This window comes from Phaenicophaeus curvirostris, chromosome 1 (assembly GCF_032191515.1).
Source record: "Phaenicophaeus curvirostris isolate KB17595 chromosome 1, BPBGC_Pcur_1.0, whole genome shotgun sequence".
Taxonomy (NCBI): domain Eukaryota; kingdom Metazoa; phylum Chordata; class Aves; order Cuculiformes; family Cuculidae; genus Phaenicophaeus; species Phaenicophaeus curvirostris.
Genome location: NC_091392.1, coordinates 53,028,150 through 53,051,223, shown reverse-complemented (window position 1 = coordinate 53,051,223; position 23,074 = coordinate 53,028,150). Strand labels below are relative to the sequence as shown.

Sequence of the window (23,074 nt, the reverse complement as noted above, 5' to 3'; positions counted from 1 at the left end):
CACTTACGTAATACTTCATATTCTGCTATAAATCTGCATTTCCATACTCTACACACATTTCCCCACGATTTCTTAGCCTGAAAGAGGTGTGCAAAATAAAATGCTCTCAGTGACCTCATTCAAGCAAAAACATTCAGCGATCATTCCCACTGTTCTACACAAAGAACAGATGCCCTTACACCCTTCCCCAGTCAAATTTATAATTTTAGGCAGAATTGTTTAAACTACATTAGACTAAAAGGAAATAAAATTTCAGTAAACTGATTTTAATCCCATCCATTACTGAGATTTCTCATCCATGTCATTTAGATTTTTTGTTAAATATTTACAGAAAGAATAAAGCATAGGCATTAACAAGATATCCTTTATCCTGGAATCCTGCAATCTTTTCCATAATTACATTTACCTGTGTGTCAGTTGTTTGTTTTCAAGCTTTACAATAATTCTACTTATTGATAACATTAGGATTCAACAGTGGGAAATTGAAATTTAAACCACTTTGCAGTAAAATAAGCTCACACCCTTTTTCACATCATTAACAATTAGCATTAACATCATTAACATAAAGCAAGCATAAACTGAAACTCCTTGCCTGTAATAACTTACTATACAGGGAGTCTCAACAAAATCTACAAATTTCAGCCTGCAAGATGTTCAGAACAAGGCAAACACTCATCCAATTTGGTAGATTAAAATATCACACATGGCATGTGATTTCTGGAAACTGCACAACAGGGTGGTACCATGCTTTAAGCCACTACATGAGAGCCTTTCAAGATATCCATATCATACTTATTACCGTGGTATCTGCAGACCTGTACTATCCCATTTTCCTGCTTAGACAAGACCCTTTCTCCAGTACTATCCCCAAGGAGCACAGGGATCTACAGCTGCATACAGAGCAACAAACCATTTCTCCTCCTGTAAAACCAGCTGATTTTCATACATATCAAGTCAACAGCTCAGAATTACAGTAGGTTGAACCCATATCTTAGTGTCAGATGGAGAAATTACTACAGGTATTCTTACACAGTCAATATTTTTATCATTTTTCAAGAGTCAAGTACCACATATTAATACTTAACAGTATTACAAACCAGCAGATTAGGTGTGCAGTACACAACCAGGTGAAAGCCATTATTGTTTAAAGCCTTTCTTCTTTGCAGGATCCTTTCCTCACTTCACCAGACATGATCCCAGCCCCAAATAAGGAGGCCTTTAATTGTTTTCAGAAAGGAACGTACACATAGATTGAAACTGGAACATTTAGGAAATAAAAAAAAAGAGCTGACTGTCCCCTAGAGGAAAACAGTTTCCTACAAAATCTCTCACAGGTTTACTTTACCTCAGCAAATCAGTTTTGTTTGGTTATGAACATCACCTTTTTTAATAATACTCTTACATTATTTTCTTTGTCAAGTGCTCAAAGCAGGCTCTAAATTCCAGAGGACCAAATGACATCCTGCTCCCTGGATGTTTAACCCTTCCTTTTGGTTTTAATGCTGTATCAGTCAGGCATCTCCCGATACCCAAACCCATCACAAATCAGAGCAATTCAAGGTTCTCTTTTGAATGCATACGAACCCACTCATTCAACAAAACACAGTTAGTGAGACTTTTAATTAAAAAAAAAAAAACAAAACAAAACAGCAGATCACACTCAAGAGAAACCATGGCCAACCTGCTCTGGATAAACAGCATCTAGCAATTCTATGGGAAGCGGAAAGCATATAAATTTCCACTAAACTTCTTTAAGCCTGAGGTACCATTTTAAAATAGCCAGATGCCCTTATCAAGGCTCGAGTCATGCTGAACCAAGCAGCGCAACAGACCTACTAAAGATGTGATTTCAGCTGCCAAAATCTCGCAATCACATTAAGAGCAGGAACCGGGAAAGAGGATGCAGAAGCAGTACGAGATGTAATGACTTGCACGGTAGCTCGGGGCACATCCAGACACAGCCATTCATTCGTGTGGAGAGGCTTTCATCTCAGGCTCCACCTGCCAGTGATAATCCACAAGCCACATCACCACAACCATCTCCATAACACTAGCTGAAGCTATGCAGAGCTGATTTCTGCTATCATTTCAAAGCCCAGGAAGAGCATGAACGTGTCTGGCAGCGAACAGCGGTGTAGACCATACTCTGGGATGATGCAGCGCGGATTTTGCTTTTTTAGCATGAGGCAAATAACGTGAGGAACCATTTTCTTTGTGAACTTTCCCCATACTTAAGTCTTTTGTCTTCTAAAAAAAGTGCATCTTGAGGACTCTCCAGAAGCATGATGTTTATTAAAGAGAAAAACTAACATTTTTAACAAGCCAAGTCATTTACATACAAGACATGAGTAATGTACTGTGAAATGGAATAGAACATACAGCTATGTCTTTTCACACAAATAGAAAATTTATTCAAGTAAAATGGTGTTACAAAGAAGCTATAAAGACCTGTTTGTGATACAAAGTGAAAGCTGCTACACACCAAAATGTTTGTCTCTTCTTTTAATTTGATTACTTTTTCATTATTCTCTTAGCACTTTTTCTTCCAGCAAGCTTCATTTATACAGCCATGCAGCATTTAAATTATTTTTTTTGGCACTGGAACCTTAATTCAGATCAAAGTGTTTTTAAAAAGCCTAAGTTTTCCTCTGCTTTAATCATAAAAATGTAAAGGATCAGAAGATTAATTACAAATAACTAATTAAAAGAGACACCTTTCTTCTGCAACTAGCATTAATTTCACAAGACCAAACCACCTTTTCCTCCTGAAAATAAACAAACTACATTGAAAAGTTACCTCAGGTATAAGTGAAATTGAAGAAAATTTAGCATACAGAGTGAAGCTTAATTCAATTTATTACAAGGAAATTCTTGTTATAATCTAAGATTTACTGAAATGAATATCTAGCTAGATGCATACCATACCTAGAAATATCTTCCCAGGAACTGTACAGTGTTTCTTTTTGGCACAGGAGTTGGGAAGAGGCATGTAAGGCCAAAGAAAGGATGGCAGAACAAGAGTGACCTTGCTAGGGAACCACAAATCAAACTTCTAAATGAAATTTCACTAATTATTTCACAGAGTCACCTAAGGTGATTCATCAAAGAAATTCTGGCACCAACAAGGACAGCCAAGCCAACAGAGAGGCTTAATCCAAGGCATAAATCTTTTTCTTGTTTTAGTGGTATCCAGAAGGCTGACGTACAACACACAAAATAAGGCTTCTTAAGATACTGCTTCACTTCTGAGAGTAATTTCTTCTTTATCTTGTTATTAAAATAATGAAAACAATCAATTCTGTTGCCGCACTAAACAGTCCAATCAAATAGATACAGTATTAAATATAACAGAATGCATGACAGCACCTTCATCTCCACATAACTGTTGGAAATAAGAGGAAATGGTAAGGCACTACATTCCTTCAAACATATTTGAAAAGAAAAAAACCTATTTTAAAAAGTGTATGAAGCATGAAAAAAGAGTATATACCAGAAGGCTCATAACCTACAGAATAAAAGCTACAAGAGCATTTTTACACCCAGAGTCACACTCAAGGCAGCATGGGCTTCTTCCACTTCAGTAAGAAAAATCTCCAGTGTTATTCTGGTTAGAAAAGCTACTCTAGTGGCCAGAAGTAACTGCAAGCATCTCATCTGAATTTCTATCTGGACTTTATCCTTATCTCAAAGTAATCCAGTACAAGTCCACTTAGAGAAGCTAGCCAAACATAATTGATGCCAACTCAGGAATGTTGTCAGGCTATAAAAAAAAAGGAACATTCCTTTATCACCGTAGTGCTACAGTACTGCACAAAGGCTAGAAGCACTGACAGGAGCAGTCTGCAGAAGAGAAACCACACAGTACTAAATAGCCTATACAGGCACAGGCACCGTGTGCTTTAAAAAACAGACTTTTCAGTGCGTTACTTGATGTGCTCCCTGGCACATTGGGCAGCAAGACCCTCCTGTGCCCTCTCAACAGCCCACCATCAAAAACACTCTGAAAACAATGGAACCAATCCACACAAGACACCAAAGTCAAAAGCCCTACAAAAGGCTGATTTTCAAAATTAACTCCCACTTGAAGGTTTCATGTTAGAGACCTGGAACAAATTAATCATTTGCAGAAAAAAAAGTTATTCTGGATTAGGAGTTCTAGCTCTCCTAATGCTGCCTCCAAGACACTGACCTATTACTTTATAATCCACCAAACTGCACCTTTCATTTCAAAACGACTACTAAAAGCCTGTCAAATATACAGGCATGAATATATTAAGAATTTAAATTGAACAGCTTGCATCCTCACTTACAGTGGCTTGAATGCTGAGTATGCTAAGCTACACTTCAGGCAAACACCCTGAGCTGGAAGGCAGGGACAGGAATCACCTCACAACTCATTGTCAAAAATAGAGACCAGATACACTGTGAATAGTTAGACCCTAAATGATGGCAGGTGCAGACCACCTCTGCCTACCTACTAGAGGCCACTTCAGCACACTGATCGATTTTACACAGGAGCTTTGCTCCTTGTTAAGTCTTTCACCTCCAACTGGAATATGGATGAACATCAAGGGGCTCTTTGATAAAAACAGTTTGGTACTGGGTGGGGGATTTTGGAGCTTGATTTGAACTGTAATACTCCACAATGCGGTGCTTGGCCAACTCCTGTGTACAGACAGGTTATCTTCTGGGTACCAGTGCTAACTCTTAAAAATCTTTATAATGCATATCATCTACTGCTTTTTTTTTTGGGGGGGCGGGGAGGGGGAGTTCCCCTACTATGTAATTCTGCCACCTTAAAACCTCTGACAACATCAACTTAAGGAGATTATTTTCAGTTGAAGAGCATTTCTTAGTGCTTTACTCATTATAACAGAACTTGTACATGCTGGGGTTTTTAAAACAAAAGTAAATAATCATTACCAGCTTCAACAGCTTACTGAGGAAAAGCTAAGAGCTATTTTAAACAGCAGCCACTGAGACACATTACCACATAGAAGTTGGAGGCTGGATCCTATAAAGCCACTCCTGATGCACCAAGATGCTGGGAGCCTACACACTTAGTCAGCCACTGCCTCCTAAAGAAAAATATCTGATTAAGGGAGAGAGACATTCAACTCAGAGTTATATTCCCCTGGACCAAAGGGAAAGTAAAGTCTCAGAAAAGCAATTAAAAAACAAACTCACACTCATTCAGAGCAGATAACCAAGTAAGTGGAAACGCTACAAATGGAAATCAAATGCTACCCCTAAGGTGGGACTGCAGACAAACACTTGCACATATCTACCTTTTATTTAGGTCTTTGAGATGGTTCAAAAATTAGTCTCCTACCAGGAGCGTGTCCTACACAGAGGGTGCAGGTCATTCTGCAGCAAGGATGGATAAGTGGAATGCTGGAGCCAGGGTCCTGGGCCCAGCATCAGTTATTAACTGTTATATGCAAAAAGCCACAGGGGTGCAAAGGGGAGGCAGAACAAAGATCTAGGAATGGGTTAAGCTGCTGCTGAGTGAGTTTGTTTCCATGACAATTTTGGTCACTGAATCGTGACCCTGTTTCAAGAGTTCAAGTCCTTTTTTAGGATTTAAGTACGCAAATTACCAAGCTGCATGAAAACACCATCCAGGCACTGGCAGAAAATTTATAGCAATAGTTCTGCTACCAATTACTCTGTTGTTCCTCTCAACTAATACTGGACTAGCTGAATAAAACACATAGGAGTTAAAAACTCAAACAATCCTCTCATTAGCAAAATAGCCCAGAGTAGTGCTAAGTTCAGAAAAACCCATCTTGGAAACAGGATGCTAAATTCAGAAAAAAATTGTCCTCCCTTGAACCATGGGTCAGAGGTCAGAACAGGGGTTTTTTGGTCTACTGACAGGTCAGTGAATAATAGGGGATGCCAGAGACCAGTCCAGTAATCTAGCAGTAATGGTCTGTACCATCATGTGGAAAATCCTCATTCAATTACCTGTCAGTCTCTGGCTTCCTGGGCCAGCTGGGACTGGGAGCACTACTAAGGCCAATGTGCTTAACTCCTGGAGAGAAGGAAGTACGCAGAGGGAGTTCACAGTCAGCTCTGCAAATAAATTAAGAAGCCTTTGTGAAAAAATAATGGCAAGCCTGTTCAGCACTATACTGGAAGACAAGATGCCAGAAAAGACTCAGTCTCAAGCTCTAGGCATACAACAACAACAAAAAAATCTGTTTACTGCAGTGATGGCATATACACCTACATGTGTTTTAGAGGTTACCCTGATTTTTAACAGTTTTTGAAGTATGAATGTGGGCCATTTGAATAAACCACTGAAAAAAATCTAATAATTAATACATAAAAGACAAAACACCTTATGCTGAAAGAACAGTATTTCCAATACAATAAACAGTAATTAAAAAAGAGGAAGAGATTATGGAAAGAAGGGATATGAAGATAGTAAATGAGTATTACTTGCCTCCACTTGAAACCTCCCACTATTCTTGAAAAATCTCCTCCTAAAGACAACAGGACAATGAAGACTAAGAGAGTAATTCACAGTGTCCTAGGGAATGCAAGGATTAGTATTCAAGGGAGGCACTTTTTCTTCCTCATGAAGCTTAACAAGGACAGGAACATCTGAGGTGGCAAAGCATCAGAGCACATCAACTAGCCATTCTCAGTCACAGAGAGTGAGTGGCCAAGTTTCATCAGCTTCAAATGGTTTGATTTACTGCCTTTCTTATTCCTCAAAGTGAAAAAGAAACTTACAGATTACGTGATCCCTACCTGTCACCCCAGTGATTCAGCATGTTTCTTTTTTTCACAGTATGTCGTCATACAAGAACAGCAGCAATCTGTGCTAGGCAGAAACATCCTCCAAAGATAAAGCCAAAGAGCTCGCTGCCTTTGGAGATGCCTATTAAGAGCCACTCGCAGATCTGCAAGACATTTCAACTGTCTTGAAGTAGCAAACTGAGTAGTAAAGTCAACATATTAAGTAATATTTAGGGTGTGACTCCAAAACAAATTTCCTCTGTCTCTTTCAGTTTCATTCAGCAGCAGGCTGACCTTCACGGAAAAATGGTTTGGTATGGAATTCTGCAGAGAGTGAAACCAGGGAAGAAATTATAGGATTTACACCCTCTCCTTATTGGGGAGGGACCATCTGTGCAAACATCAACAACAACAGAAATATCTCAAATCTACAGGACTATCCTGAGACTGTGGGAATACAACCTAAGCACCTGATCTAGAAGAAGTGAAATGAAATCCTGCTGCTACCCTGACTTAAATAACCTGGAAGATAAGGAATGTTTGTAAGATCAGTCACCCCAAGTGGGAAAGCACAGGGAGTTCAAAGGCCACCAATAGGATTCCACAATTAAGAAATTCCAAAATTAATTTAAAAACCTGAAGGCTGAAGTGTCATAGAACAAAGAACTTCCAGCATAACATTCAGTTCTCCAGATAAAAGCTTCCAGCTTTGAAACAACCATTTGGAACAAAAACTAAGGATGAAAAAAAAAAGCATTCAAGGAAATGGATAGTTTAAAAAGGTTTCTTTTTCAAAAAGGTTTCTTTTTCAAAAACCAAAAGTTAACCCAAAAGTTGTGTAAAGCCCATAAAATATTTAGAAATAAAAATGAGAAAATCTAACCATAAACATTGGCCCAAAGAACAGATTCGCTTTTACATAAGTAAGAATAAGCATCTCTGTCTTCAGATTGTGTCTGTTTCTCCAACTGTATATTTGGAGCAACTTTCACCACAAGTTGCCAGCAGGCTTGCATCTACAGCTTCAGCATAGAATATTTCCGCTTAAGAAAGAAATTCCTTAAGCAAACAGCAAAGATCACTTCAGTCAGCTTTACAGAAAGAAGAAAAAAAAAAGAAAGAAAAAAAGAAAAAATCCTAGTAGCCAACAATGAGGGAAGCGCAAACTTCCAGATGAGGGAAGCAAAGGAGCTCCAATTCAGTACTCCTGCAGCTATCAGATGGTTAACAAATTGAGTTGAGAGACTTCTGAGACTTTTGAGTGACTTTCACTCTGGCAAACAAAGGATTCAGAAGTGCAGCTGGAATACATATGGGAGATGCTGGAGAAAGTAGATCATTTGAATTTGTAACTCCATTGTATGCTGGAAGAACTTCCTGCAGCTGAGGCGCATCCCGTCAGTGACTCAGGGAGACTCTCCACTTGCTAACAGTCATAAATTTATTCTCTGTACCAGCTACCAAAAGTAACTTGGTTTATGTTGGTGTTATGCATGCAACAAGAATCTTAAAATAAAGCCTGCGGGGACATAATTTCTTTTTTGCTTCCAAAAAACTCCACACTACAGCATCTCCACTGCAACAGGGGGGAAAAAAAAAACCACACTATTTTCATGAAACTAAGATTTTACATTCTGATCAAAGTGTTTCATTCAACAGAAATTTTTAATGCAGAAATGCTTTTTAAGTCAAAAGCCAAATACATTTTTAGATGATATTCAGCATTCTAAAAGGGAAAGGCTATCACATTAATAAAACATTATCATGCCAGGATTGTATTAGATAATCACTTAATGGCTTGTTTGGTCAATAACCCACTACTACGTAGCCTTAGTTATTGAGGTACCTTCTGCAGGTTATGTCGGTCTTTATCAACATGTTAAGGTCCCTGTTTCATACACAAATGCTCTTTATGGTGGTTTGAAATTAGCGCACACACAAGACGCAACAGGAGGCGCAAAGGAAAAACACTTGGAAGAACATATACAAGTCCCCTTCTCCATACGTGTCCCCACCACCAGCTTCACTGCTGGAATTCAGAAGACTGCAGCAACCTGCAAACTGGATATACCAAAAGCTACTGGAAAGGTGCATTTGGAGCTGAAAATTTGAGAGTAGATGACAAAAAGGGGCCATAAAAATCACAGATGTAAATTAATAATCAAATATATACACACACAACAAGGAGACAGATGGCAAGTAATTTTCCCCAGTGTACTTACACTTGTTCTTCTAGTGCATGTATTTGGGTCACTTGCTAGATTAAATCTCATGTGGCAGGCCCAAAAGAGGTACTGTCGAATGTGTAAAGGCTCAGTTTATTTTTAAATGATGCAAGTCTGACACTACAGGGTGAAGGCATTTACCAGGATTTCTTCAAAGCAATTTGCAATCTTGCTCTGCAACATTGAAACAAAGCTGTTGGATATTTTCCACCATCAGCAAGGCTGCCTCATTCAAGCCTGCTAAATAAAATGCAGCACAAGCTAAAGTTCATCAGTGCTACTAAATCTCATATTAGAGTGCTACACAAACAAACAAATCTGTATGCATTTTCTAGAGCATCAATTTTTGTCAATGTGCCACAGAGAAAATACATCACTCAAGGTTAAAGATTCCTACTAATACTCTCCTTAAAATCTGACTTTCTTTTGACATTTGGTAGAAGGAAGGAACACCTCAATGGATAAGTTCAATTTGATGTGTTCCCTGTAGCAATGCATGATCTTGGATATGCAGAGCACTAACTCTTCCACACTCCAGCTATAAACCAACAGTGACCTGTTTTATTTAGCACAGGTCACATGAAGGACTACAACTTCAATGGAAGGCACCCACAGGTCAAATTGCTGACTTTCAGAGGGGCTTAAATAGGAGGGAAAAATAATTACACGGGTGTGTAAGCCTAATTGCAGCAATGGGTTTCCCTCCTGTAACACTGGTAGATATTAGCATGAAACAAGAACTGCATGTGCAGAGATTAGCCCCTCTTAATCAGGCAAGAAGCTGGATTTAACACAGTGCAACAAGCAAGACCTTCAATACATCTGCAGAAATGGCAACTGCATTTCTCCCTACCCCTTGTTATTAGTTCCAAGACAATACTGATCAGCAAAAAATAAACCTTTATAAACAAGGACTGTGAATTCTCTGTAGCATTTGAGCAACATCTAAATATTTCCCCCTTTCTTTGCACATTCATATCTTCTTTCAGGTTATTGCATGCTGCATCCAGCCTGAAATAAAACAAAAGCTAGAAGAATGAAAAAAAAAACTATATTTGTTTGTACATGAACAAGGAGGGTTTGAGTCAGAGAAAAAAATTCTCCCCCTAACAATCTACACATGTAACTAAGAAACATGCCAGCTATTCGTGAGAATTGCAATAGCAGGGTGACAAAAGCTCATGTTTTCTAGGACTACAGAAAAAAAAAAAAGCAATGTTTCTTCTTTACACTGGCCTTGGGGTTTAGAGGCTGTCATTTTCATTTGGAGTAATCAATAAGTCAATTGATCAAAAAGATCACATTTGCACTGACTATGTACATGCCACATATTGGTCCAGCCTGAAAGAAACAAGTTGGGCAGACTAATAACAAAAAGTAAGAACTTATACATTTGCTTACTCAACTTCCTCAGGCTGTAAATTCATTCAATTTCAGTTTAATTGGGTGAATGGTGGGAAATAAAATATTGAACCCTTTGATACAGAGTCATAAAGCCCAGACTACAAGCAAGTTTGTTACATTACTGTCCATACAGTCTTTGGTTTGGTGCCGTGCAGCCACTAAAATATTAAGCTTTACCATTGGGAAATTGATTTTGCTATAAGAAGTTTTTACGATGCCACTTAATCTTAACCAACCCACATAAAAAAAAAATACAGAAAGCAATTACAGACACCCTTTATACAGTAAGCTTGATCACTATATTAAAAAGCGAACAGTCTGATGTAATTTCAGTATAATGACAAAGGGAGCAGAAAAAGCTATGGCAATATGCTGTCCTCCTGAAACAAAACATTGCAGGTTCACAGCTTAAATGCACAATCTTGATTCACTTAAAGTTAGTAGCATGATCCATCTCCCACATGGAGGGCTATGTCCTGCAGCTCCAGCATCGACCTCCTTTTCTAGTGTTATGTTTCAAGCCAGCTCCTGCCGGGCAGCAAGATTCTGTGATTACTGTTAAAAGAATACTTTGGGTCTGAAAGCCTGCCTCTTTGAATAGATAACCCTTTCTAGTTCAACAATTACTAGCACGCAACAGCCATTTCTGCCTTGCCTCTTCCAGTGCTGCAGTTGAAAAACATCCTAATTAGATGACCTTGCGTACAGAAATGCCATTGACTGGCTTTCAGTGAATGCCTAAATCTCAGTTAGAATGAGAAGTCCTTCAGTGAGAAGATAAAGACATAAACAAAGCAGTGCTTTAGAACACCTTTTAAATAGTCTGGGATTAACACTAGCAAAGCAAGAGCACGATTATCTTTTCCACCCTTTCCAAGATGACACTCAAATATCACTATTTTTTAACTGCATTAAAGTACACTCGGGCAAGATCATGAGTAACCTTGACCTCCAGACCAAAACCACCAGGTAGTACTTCAAACTGCTTTCTATGCCCAGTCAATTTGAACTGGTCTGCAGGACAGGCTTATTAGCATGTCCTCAGGCAACCCGGGTTTGCCTAAATATTGCAACATATGTTACTTAGGATTACATAAATACTCCACAACTCCAGCAGTTCCTGACTATAACAAGCGGGTTTAAAATACTGTCAGTGTGTCAAAACATTCACTGTTTGCTATTGATCCAATTCAGCGCTTGCATTGCAGGATAACAGCATATTTTTTTTCCCTTTACTGCTTGTGAATGAAGTTTTGAAATGTTAAAACAGAATTTAAAAAAAAAAAATCATTGGAAGGCTCACAGAAAGCTAAAAACACTTAATTGCTTCCCAGGGCTTCTAGTGCATATAAATGACCTGAAGGACCGAAGCCTGAATCGCCACATTCTGCAGCCGAGACTGTTCCCAGCCGGAGACCTGGACCGGGACTAGCACTTGGCATTTACTTCGAGTCTAATATGTTTAATAGTACAAACCCTTGAAAAAGGGAGGGAGAGAGGGAGGTGTTTTAGTCTGGAAGTCGCGACAGATCCTTAAACACGGCAGGTGCACCTTAATACGGCATAAGTGGGGAGAAAATTCCAAGTTTAGTAACTGACTCCGGGACAGGCAGGTTATTTCCCAAGGCAAACGCCTTAGCAAAGACACAATGGACCCTTTCACACCCCATCACAGCGCCAGATACAGCTCATCCTGGGACACCTCCTCGATGCGCTCGGGCGCATCCCCTATCCCACCTCACCGTGTTTCCTCGCGTTCCTCCTCCAACAAAAAGCTCCGAGGCGCTAACCCTGCTCGGAGAACCGGCTGCGAACCGGAGCCACGCAGCAGGGACCCGCACCCGGAGGGACTCTCGGCAGCCTGATCCAGCGGGATGTCCCTGCCCACGGCAGAGGGGTTGGAACTGGGCGATCTTTAAGGTCCCTTCCGACCCAAACTGTTCGGATTCTCTGACCCGGGCTGTCCCCGCACGCCACCCGCACCCAGGGGACACGGTTCCTCGCCACCGAGGAGAAGAAAAGCTGCTCAAGTCAATCCGCGCTCGCTTTCCGGATGGTTTCATTCCAGCGGAGCGTGAAACACCCCAGGACGGGTAATAAGTTTAGCCAGGCGCGCCGCTCTCCCCGACACCTTTTAATTACGCATCCGCTTTAACTACGATGGGATTGAGGCTCCGGGGAAAGGCGCAAACCGGGATCTTCCCCTGAGCGCTCCCGGCAGGTACTTTGGGAGCAGGCTGGGAGCATCCCGGCCGCGAACCCCGAGCCCACCCCCAGCCCGGGACACGCGAGCTACAGCGGGGAAGGGCTGTCGAAGCGCCGGGAGCCGCCGCCGCCGCCCCGAGCGGGGAAGCGCAGCCGGGGCGGAGGCGGGCAGCCCCCGCCGAACCCGCCGCCCCTACCTGTCATCGTAGCAGAAGTCGGCGCCCAGGGTGTTGAGATACAGGGCGAGCCCCAGGGCGCCGCTCAACGACTCCGCGATCATCTCTCCGCCGCCCGCCGCCGCTCGCACCGGGGCAGCGCCCCCACACCCCGCCCGGCGGCTCCCCGCTCGCCGCTCCGCCGCCCGCTACCCCATGGCCGCGGGGCGAGCGGCGCCTCCCGCCCTCCTCGCGCGGCGCGGCCGCTGCGGCGCCCGCCTCCCTCCCGGCCCCGCGCCGAGGCTCTGCGAGCACCCGCGTGGGGCGCCCCGGCTCCCAGCGCGCCTGCGCGCGGCACCGCCCCGCCCCGCCCCGCCCCGGGCTCGCGCCGCGGCGGCCGCTGCCCCGGAGCAGCTCGGCGGAGCCAGGGGGTTGCGTTTGCCTTCGTCTTGCGTTTGCCTTTAGTCTTTCTGACTCCTCTCTTTCCTTCCCTCTCACCTTCCTTCCTTCTTTCTCTCTTTACTTTCTCTCCTTCCTCCGTCCTCTCCTTCTCTCCTTCTTCCTTCTTTCCTTCATTCCTTCATTCTTCCTCTCCTTCCTTCACTCCTTCCTTCCCTCTTTTCCCTCCTTCCTTCTTTCTCTCCTTCCTTCTTTGTCTCCTTCCTTTCTTTCCTTCCTCCGTCCTCTCCTTCTCTCCTTCCTTCCTTCTTCCTCTCCTTCATTCTTCCTCTCCTTCACTCCTTCCTTCCCTCTTTTCCCTCCTTCCTTCTTTCTCTCCCTCCTCCTTTCTCTCCTTCTTTCTCTCCTTCCTCCGTCCTCTCCTTCTCTCCTTCCTTCTTTCTCTCCTTCCTTTCTCTCCTTTCTCCGTCCTCTCCTTCTCTCCTTCCTTCTTCCTTCTTTCTCTCCTTCATTCTTCCTCTCCTTCACTCCTTCCTTCCCTCTTTTCCCTCCTTCCTTCTTTCTCTCCCTCCTCCTTTCTCTCCTTCTTTCTCTCCTTCCTCCGTCCTCTCCTTCTCTCCTTCCTTCTTTCTCTCCTTCCTTTCTCTCCTTTCTCCGTCCTCTCCTTCTCTCCTTCCTTCTTCCTTCTTTCTCTCCTTCATTGTTCCTCTCCTTCGCTCCTTCCTTCCCTCTTTTCCCTCCTTCCTTCTTTCTCTCCCTCCTTCCTTCTCTCCTTCTTTCTCTCCTTCCTCCTTACTCTCCTTCTCCCTTCTCTCCTCCCTTCCTTCTCCCCTTCCTTCTCTCTTTTTTCCTTTTTCTATCTTTTTCACATACCCTTTGTTTTCTTCCCCTTCTTCTTCCCTTTCCCATCTTTCCCCTCATATCCCATTCACCTACACCCACCCCCCCACCTCCCCGCCACTTTCCTTCTTTTTACATTTTTCCCAGCATAGTTCGGATGGAAACTCAGTAGTAGGAAAGAGAAGGCTCGTACAGTTTGGGTTAGAATGCCAAAGTAGGGGGTATGTGCTCCCACTTGCCCTGAGCCTGGTATTCCCCTCACTGTCAAAGTGGACATCACAGGGAGCTCCTCACTCAGCTCAGCAGTTAAGCAAAACCAAAGTAAAACACTGAAAACTGGCAGAGAAGGAACTGGAAACAACTCCACACACTCCCCGAGGCAGGGAGTGCTGCAAACCGGGGCTCCCTCAGGGCAAGGGGCTGCCAGGAGCGGTGAGGTGGGCATTGCCTGAGCTGTGCAGTTTGGATGAGACAAATAAATGGCTTGGGGTAGGAAACCCAGCTGTGAGAGATTTCAGTGCACTGAAACCATCTTCATGAGTTCATGGGATACAGAAGCATGAAGTTATGGCAAGAGTTTAGTTCCATCAAGCTGATAGTTTCCATTTTTAAGAGAGCATTTTTAATGTTGCCTCCTTTTTCTGCTAGCCAGCCATTTCTATAACTGTTTCCTCATGATTTCCATCAAGTGGCACATCATGCTCTCCCAGAAGAATGGGATTCTGTATATCAAGCTGTGTCTAATAAATCGGGGAGCTTTTAACAAGTTTTCTTTCTCTCCTGTGTGATTATTTAATGCTGTTCTTTGCAACCTCAAAATATACTAAGTGCATTAAGACCTCTTTCAAGCAATGCTTAAAATGCTCCTGCGAAGTCTGCCCCAAGTGTCACAAACATCTCAGCTGTTTGTACTTAGATTCAGGGTGTGTATTATCACCACCAATGGCAGTAATTGCAGACATGGGGGAGGGTGCATTTTGTTCAGAATATTGAAGCTTTGAGACACCTTATTGAACCCATTAGTGGATCACATTGATCTGGCATTAAACTTTTCAGCCTGAAGCAGTAGTAACCTAGATTTTAAAGATTTGGTTTGCTTTGTCAGAAGAACTCTAATCCTTACTTTTGAACACTAGTTCTCAATGTGTTTCTGTACTTGCTGCCAAGATCCCAATCATCGTGACTTAGTCCTTGCTGGAGTGGGATTGCTGAGCTTACTCACTAGGTTTGCACATCTCCTGCTCTGGAACATCCTAATAAACTGCATAAAAAGCAGTATAATTGCTGCTGAGTCACAGTGGCAATAGTCTCTTGCTCTCCATCAAAACCATAAGTGCATTTTCTTCAGAGAGGCAGGACTACTGGCTAGGGTAGATAAGAACTGGCAGAAAAGCTTTAGAAATAAAACAAATCCTCCAGGGAAAAAGTTTAACACAGTTGGACACTGGCTAATAAAACCAAATTTCGAGAAAGAGTGGGATGAAATGTGTAGACAGTGCAGAACGTGCCTGCTCCTCTGAACATTCCCAGTGCTCTGGGGTGGCTGGAGGTAGCATTAGGGCTCCACTAGCCTGTCCAAGTCGATTTAGCTGTGCTTACAGGAGTCTGTAAACTTTTGCGAATCTTGCAGAAATGTTTCTGTGTGTAGACAAAGGATGTGTCTTCCCAATGGAAAGAGCTTTCTCTGATGGAAAAAAAACCTGTCTTGTAGGAAAAACAGGTGGCAATGTGTGCACATACAACTCCACCTGTCAGCTCCGGGGCCCCGCATGCCAGGCCAAGCTGGGGGGAGCAGCTGAAGAGTCACTGCAGAAACCTGGAGACAAGTTAAATGTAAAAATTATTGTCTTTCTTTAGCAAAAAGCACTGCAGAAGAAAACAAGAGGGAAGAAATCAAGTCTGTTAGGGGAATTCCTTCTGTCCTTCAGCTAGTTAAAAGTAATAAATGCACTGAAGCTGTGAACACCATTATGTTTTACTATATCATCAAGAGATGTCAGATAACATTCTGACTCATACCGGATTTACACTGTGACGTACAGTAATCACAAGGTATCAAAAGACGTAATTTGGAAGTTCAGATATGTCACTTAGCAGCTATTTCCAAAATAACCTTCACTTCCAGAAAGTCATTGTCACAGGCTGGTATCAGGGAAAAGGGAAGAAGTGGAAGGTTGTAGCAACAAATAATAACAGTAATTGTAAAGATAACTAGCATTACACAGACCAATAGCTGATACATTAGGTATAGCTTAGTAGCCTAAGCTATTAGGTATAGCTTAGTAGCCATTCATATGCTTTTTTGCAAATATGGCAATCTAAAGCTATCTGTTTTAATACCCACCTGGGATTTCTTCATTAAAAACATTATAGACTCTGATTTACTGTGCTACAATATGCTTCACCTAAACTGTGCCTGAAAGATTAAGTTGTGGCACAGCATGTAGAAATACTTGCCTGTCACAGTGACAGATTTGGTTAACTGGTCACTGACTATGAGACCTTAAATGTCAGCGTAATGCATGTGGTACAGATCCCTCAACAGATTAGATTAGACACTTCAATTTCACTACACCAGGTTCATTTGCTGGAGCTTGTAGAAAATATTTGTGCCAACTTCCTCAAAGCATCTGAGAAAAGAAAGGCTAACCCCCTGAAAACTGCTGGGATTTTTTTTTATTAGAATGAGGAAACTGGATATTAAGTATTACTAGGAATAATCAAGTGGGATTTTTTTTTGTCAGTTCTTATGCTCAGATACCATCAAATAAATGTCATAACATATTATGCATAATTTTGAGCAGCCTAAATTAAATCCAAAGATGTGACTTAATGAGCCTCAGAAATGTAAACTTTGGAGCATTTCAAAACTCCCCCACAGCTGCTGTTGTTAGCAGTCAAGCATAAGCTGGTGTTATCTGACGAAGGAAATCAGTTTAGTTGCATACATACGTAAACAAGTGACCTTACTTTATCAAAACTGGAGAAAGTGGGATAGAGAGAAATGTTGTAGCCAAGTGCATCTTTCAGAATTACACACTGATTCATATAGGTAAAGTTGTTTGATTTTGTGGACAAGGATCTAAGCTGTTGTTTTTCTGTCATGCTGACAAGATCATATTAATTCTCAGAAGAGACCAGCACTTCTGCTTTCTCTAAGAAATTGTTTTTTCTTTCATTTTTACTTTGCTAGTGCTATGATAATAATAACATCAGCAATGACAACCAAAGTAAAACTGAGTTGCAACTGCAAAACAGTAAGATCTTATGGAAATCTGCATGACATAGGACAGCAAAAAGTAAACACACACAGAATAACCAAGCACACGCAGGACTTGCATCAGTACTTGGAAGAGATTTTAACTGAACGCATTTCCAAAGGAAGTACATTTCCAGGAGGCACCAGTTCCTACTTTAGATCAGTCAGTGGAGCTAGAGTATTGCTGCAGAGCTGGAGAGAGAAAAAGAGAAAACTAATGCATTTTTAGCTTGACCTAATCTAATAATGCAGACTCTGTCTAGGAAGAAAAAAGATAGGGAAGTTTCTTGTATGCATGTAACATGCAGGAGCATTTGTGTAACTCACAGGTGAGCATATCTCAAGGAAGGTGATTATTCCAAATCACAGTGATTAAGAATTATTACATTTTTTTATGGAAACTTTTAGGACTAAAATATAAATCCTTGAAGGGAGTTGGCTATCTCATTCTTCAGGGAATTCTTCTATGCCTTAGATCTAGGTGCCAGTGTGGTTTTTGTGTTCAGCTGACATCAGACAACCTAAAGTTTCAAAGTACCTAATTTTACACAGTTGAAGTCCCTATGCATGTAGATTGTCACTTGATGTTTTCAGAACTACCCGAAAAAAGACATTATGTGTTTGTTGCTTAAAGCTTTAGCACATCCTGAAGCCCTATCATTGTTACCAAAACAAGCCTTTTCTTGCCTCTCAGTGCCTCTGAGACCTGTGACAAGAGTATGCAAAACAACACACAGATGATTCCCTTTCAACTGGAGCCTGAAGCAAGGATACAAGATATAGAACTAGTCTGGAGAATAGTTTTGAGCTGAAATGTCATAACTCTGAAGTTAATGCACCAATATCGGGCAGACTGTGACAGGATGCTTTCCCATCCAAACTATTCCATTTTAATATAATATTCATTTATTGATTGTACACAAGAGTAATTATTTCTACGCTGGCAATCAGGATATTCAGGTAACATTCGTGCAATTTGGAATCAGATGACTACTCCAAATCAGGAAAAAAAGGGCAGATTGTGAACCTTGATGGCTCTGATAAAGAACTTGAACTCATAGATCATTTGTAATGAAGGCTAAGGGAGCTCCTGCCTAGCTTATTACTTTTATGAAGGCAAATTAATTTATATAGTCACCAACCTTCAAAACATGATCACAGATAAAAAATTTTAAGGAAAAGGCAGTAATTCCTTGTAAATAAATTCTTGAATGAAATCTGACATGTATTTACACCATTTTTGCAAGCTGTGGTTTAATGTTCTTTTGTAGTCAAGAATAAAATGTTCGGATTAGGTTCTACTCCCCTGTTATTAAAAAACTCCAGATATTTAATTGGAAAATTGGAATTTTTTTCCTAAACAGGACTTCAGTTGTCTCCATAATAGTCTTGCTGTCCTCTGCAAATTCCATCATCAGGGAAGGGCTGAGCCTTGCCATTGAGGAATATCTATAAAACTGACTATTTGTGTCCTCTTCACTCATGTTCAGCAGGAAATAATGATGCATCTCAGATCTCAGAAGGATGCTCCAGTTTTCTATACTTTAGCCTTTGTAAATTGTTTTCCTGCAGGATGCTTTTGAGTCATTTACTGGTTTCTGGTAGTATGCTCATTACTGCTCAAAGTAAAACAGCAATGGCACAGCTAAAGGTAGTTTTCAGTGTCTTCTGAAATTTCGAGGATTATTTTCTTAATGTTAATCCATTCTAGACTAATCCTAGTCTACTTTACATATTTATGTCCCTTGTCCTTTGAGACAGCTCAAAGTGAGATCAAAAAGAGTTTTTAATCCTTCTTGTTCAGAGTAAGTTGACAGTGTAAACTTACTAATTGCAGATATGTCAATTTGTCATCTCCCAGAACATGAGCCTCTTTATTGTTTGTCTTTTCAAACTTTATAAAAATAGCAAATACCAGTTTTCTTTTTTTGTAGATCCTTTTATCAAAACAGCTCAAAGAAATTCACATCCTTTAAAAGTGGCTCTGAAGTAAATTTGAATTAACCTCATTTTACACCGGTGGAAATCAAGGACATTGGCATTTATGTTGGTTTATCCAGATTGTATGGGAATTTTGTAGCACAAGAGGAACATACTTGAGGTCCCAGCCATGATTCCCAGTCATTCATTTGCTTTCATCATGAGATCATCCTTCCATTCACAGTAACTGATATTTCCTTAGGTGAAACACAATGAAATTATCCCAGGGATTAATTTGGCCTAAGACATTAATTCTAAGAAAAGTCCTACTTGACAGATGGGTGCTTGCAATATTACCAAGAAATCTGTGGTAAATAGCCTGGATTTTATGCAGGTGGAGGAAAGGGAGTACAAGTGGTATATCATATCCTGCCTCTCATCTTTTTTTGGCAGATGTATTGCCCAGTAGATGGAAAAGCTTCATCAACAGCTGAAAATCTGTTTCTTGTCATCTTCCTTCCCTTAGAAAGAAGTGAGTCATCGTACTGTCCATCAGTCCTCAACTTTTCAGGATGCCGACATTTCCCCTGTGATGCAGATGTTGAAAGACAGTTTAATTTTAGTCTAGATCTGTCTACTTCTACTTCATTTGTCCTTCAGATGTACAACCTGGGATATAGGCTGTGAAAATTGGACAAGAAATGATATGTCTCTGTGGCTGCAACATCAGACCTTCGTCCCAAGGCAGAACAAAACCAGGCAAAGATGCAAGTGTAATTTCCACCTCAATCCCTGTAGATTTTCCACAGAATAACCTAATTTACTTCTTTACTTCAGTACAATCTTGGCTTCCTGCTGTACAAGCGTGAAGTAAAGCCAGGAAAACCATAATTACTCTTGTTTTCAAGAGAACGTGTCAACATTACTGAAACATATCTAACACCAGCACAAGCACAATTCTCAAGAGTTAGATAAACAAGGGAAAATTATTATAGGGAGTAAACTTTTGAATCCCTCTAAACAGACTCAGTTTGATTTTTCATAATAATGTTGGAACCAAATGACGGTTTGTACTGTAATGTAGACAAGTCCAGAGAGGATAATCAAAGAGTTCTAGGTTCCTAATGAATACTAAAGCAGAAACAGAAACTAAATTAGCAGGAACTAAATTGTTTTTTCTCCTTTGCTTGCTCATATCTTCTGTGTGTACATGAAATACTGAATTGATCTCTCAGGTGACCTTTGCCTCCATGCTTTCAAATATAATTAACACATGCCAGAAATAAAGTCACATTAAATTAAATTTTAGTGGATTAAAGATATTAGTACTTTTTTAAAATGTATTAAAGACATTACTACTTTGATTTAGAGCTAAGACAATTGCTTCTTTTATTTGCAAAGATGGAAAAATACAAAACATGAAGTGTTTGAGGAGTTTTTTGTACAAAAGGTTTGTAGCAGAAGTTTAATCAGTTCAATGGAGCATTCACAGCTTTCAAGTGACTGCAGTGACACAGGACATGCAGGTGACCCAGATTTCACATAAACACAGAACTGTATACTTTCTGTGATCGGTGAGTCAGTTAGTTACAGGCTTTTGCATATAGATGCTGGATTCCATTTAGATTGGTGTGTGCCATAGGATGCAACGCAGTCAGGTTAGAATCTCCAGTGTACACATCAAAACCTAAAATTCTTTGGAGACACTTACCAGCCACGATTTTTCCCATGTACGTTGGTTCAGGGGAGAGAATTCCCTGTGTTTTGCCAACTACTCTTATGTATTTAATCTTACCTTATTTTTTTTTTCCTAGTAACATTTGCTTCCTGTGCTTGCTTGGGAAAATATAACTAGCTCTAGCTCCTATAAACTTTACCAACACCAAATTGGATCATTTATACCAAGGTCTTTTTGCACTGGTAACAGCAAATTTGGACTTTGATCAGTCCCTAGCAACCTTTAAGAGAATTTAGGATTGTGAGGTTGTTTTTCATTATAATTTATAGATAAAGTTGGTAAAAAAGAATGTTGTATTTTCCATTTACATTAGGAATTTTTGGAAAACAAAGATAACCTACAGGGTGCATCTCATGGAAAATACCAACTTTCTGTGTTAAAGCTTTCACTTGGTTTCTTGAATCTGCTAACAAAGGAAAGATGCAACCTGCTCTGTCAACAAAATGGTTTTCCAATATGCTAGCTGCCATGTGGTTAAAACGATCTTCTCTAGCATGGGTAAAGAGATTTTGGATCATATTTGCAGCTGGTATAACTTGTCATATCTTCAGCAGAACTGTGACAGTTTCTATCATCTAGTGTCTATTCCTTAATACTTAATAGAGAGCGAGTCATGAAAAGAGATAAATGGGTCTAGGGAATGTTGACATTTTAAATTCCTTCCCACCCTATTTTGCACAAGACAAAGTACTACATTTGGCTATGTAAATAGATCCCAGATTTTAAAATAGCCAGGTTCTTTTCTGCCTCAAGGAGAAAGAAAGATATAAACCAGAGTTATTGGCTTTCTGTAATATTTTATATTCAATTTTCTCTTGTTATGTTCATGCCATGTAATTGTGTGCACATGTGTACATGCGCGGTCCTTGTTGTACAGGGTTACAGCCAGATTCTTGTCCATGTGCCAGAGCTCTACCAGGGGTTCATTGAGTTGCTGTGCACTCTCCTTTATTCTGTGAATGCTCCTTCCTATATCTGCCAAATGCATGGTTTGATCCCATTGATATCCATTTGGTGTCAGGCTGTTGTTCACTAACCCTTCACCACAGCTATTAATCACATGCACGTGGGAAGCGCTGTTTGCAAGGGGTGGGTTACCATGTTTACTTTGTTGTCTCGTGTTATTAAAAGCTCCAATACCCTTGTTCTGGCCTTGTATTTCTCACCAGTCCATCACTGAAATACATATCCCTGGGCAACTCCTGGCTCTCCCCTCTGTTCCCAGCACCCATAACATATAGATTTATCCAAAGTGTGGAACATATTCCAGCTTTTTCCAGGAAACTGGCTTTTTCATTACCTGGGAGTTATACCTCCTTCCATGGGATCACCCACAGCACTGTACCATTGTATGTTGTGGCATATTTTAGAATCATAGAATCATAGAATAACCGGGTTGGAAGAGACCCACTGGATCATTGAGTCCAACCATCCCTATCAAACACTAAACCATTCCCCTTAGCACCTCGTCCACCCGTGCCTTAAACACCTCCAGGGAAGGTGAATCAACCACCTCCCTGGGCAGCCTGTTCCAGTGCCCAATGACCCTTTCTGTGAAGAATTTTTTCCTAATGTCCAGCCTAAACCTCCCCTGGCGGAGCTTGAGGCCATTCCCTCTTGTCCTGTCCCCTGTCACTTGGGAGAAGAGGCCAGCACCCTCCTCTCTACAACCTCCTTTCAGGTAGTTGTAGAGCGCAATGAGGTCTCCCCTCAGAGGTGAGCTTTTGAGAAAACCACTCATTTTAGAATGCCATTTGAACATTTCTGTGACTGCAAATTCTTCATTCCTATCTGCTTTGGTCTCAGTGACTTGCCTAGTTTGGGCTGATTTGGATAGTTTCCATTAGCAGATAGTAGTTGGCTGAAATATGACACAATACTCTGTGTTTATAAATAACTCGCACACAACCTGCAAAGTTCTTTTTTCCCCACTTGGTCTCAGCAGAGATTAGATGAGAGAAAGTTTCTTTATTTGTAATTCCAGCCCTCCTGATGTAAAAAGCTTTCTCTAACTTTGAGAGAGCCCTGACAAAATTTAGTCAGGAATGCTGTCACAGAAGCCTTGCTCCAGGCCTACAGAATAGCACCAGCCAGGCAAAAGTCTTCAAAAATGTTGATAGCAACCCAAGATCTTTATCAGCAAAAGGCAACTGAGTCATGATCCTGATTTTGTGAATAT

The 23,074-nt window shown here is 41.0% G+C and overlaps 1 protein-coding gene across 1 annotated transcript in view; it reads right to left on the bottom strand.

Moving 5' to 3' along the window:
- TMTC2 (transmembrane O-mannosyltransferase targeting cadherins 2) overlaps window positions 1–12,885 on the bottom strand; it is a 247,617-nt gene extending 234,732 nt beyond the window's left edge. Inside the window, exon 1 of the mRNA XM_069858349.1 lies at window positions 12,782–12,885. Coding sequence (XP_069714450.1) covers window positions 12,782–12,864 — 83 coding nt within the window. The 5' untranslated portion in view covers window positions 12,865–12,885. The remainder of the gene's footprint in view (window positions 1–12,781) is intronic.
- Between the last annotated feature and the right edge of the window lie 10,189 nt (window positions 12,886–23,074).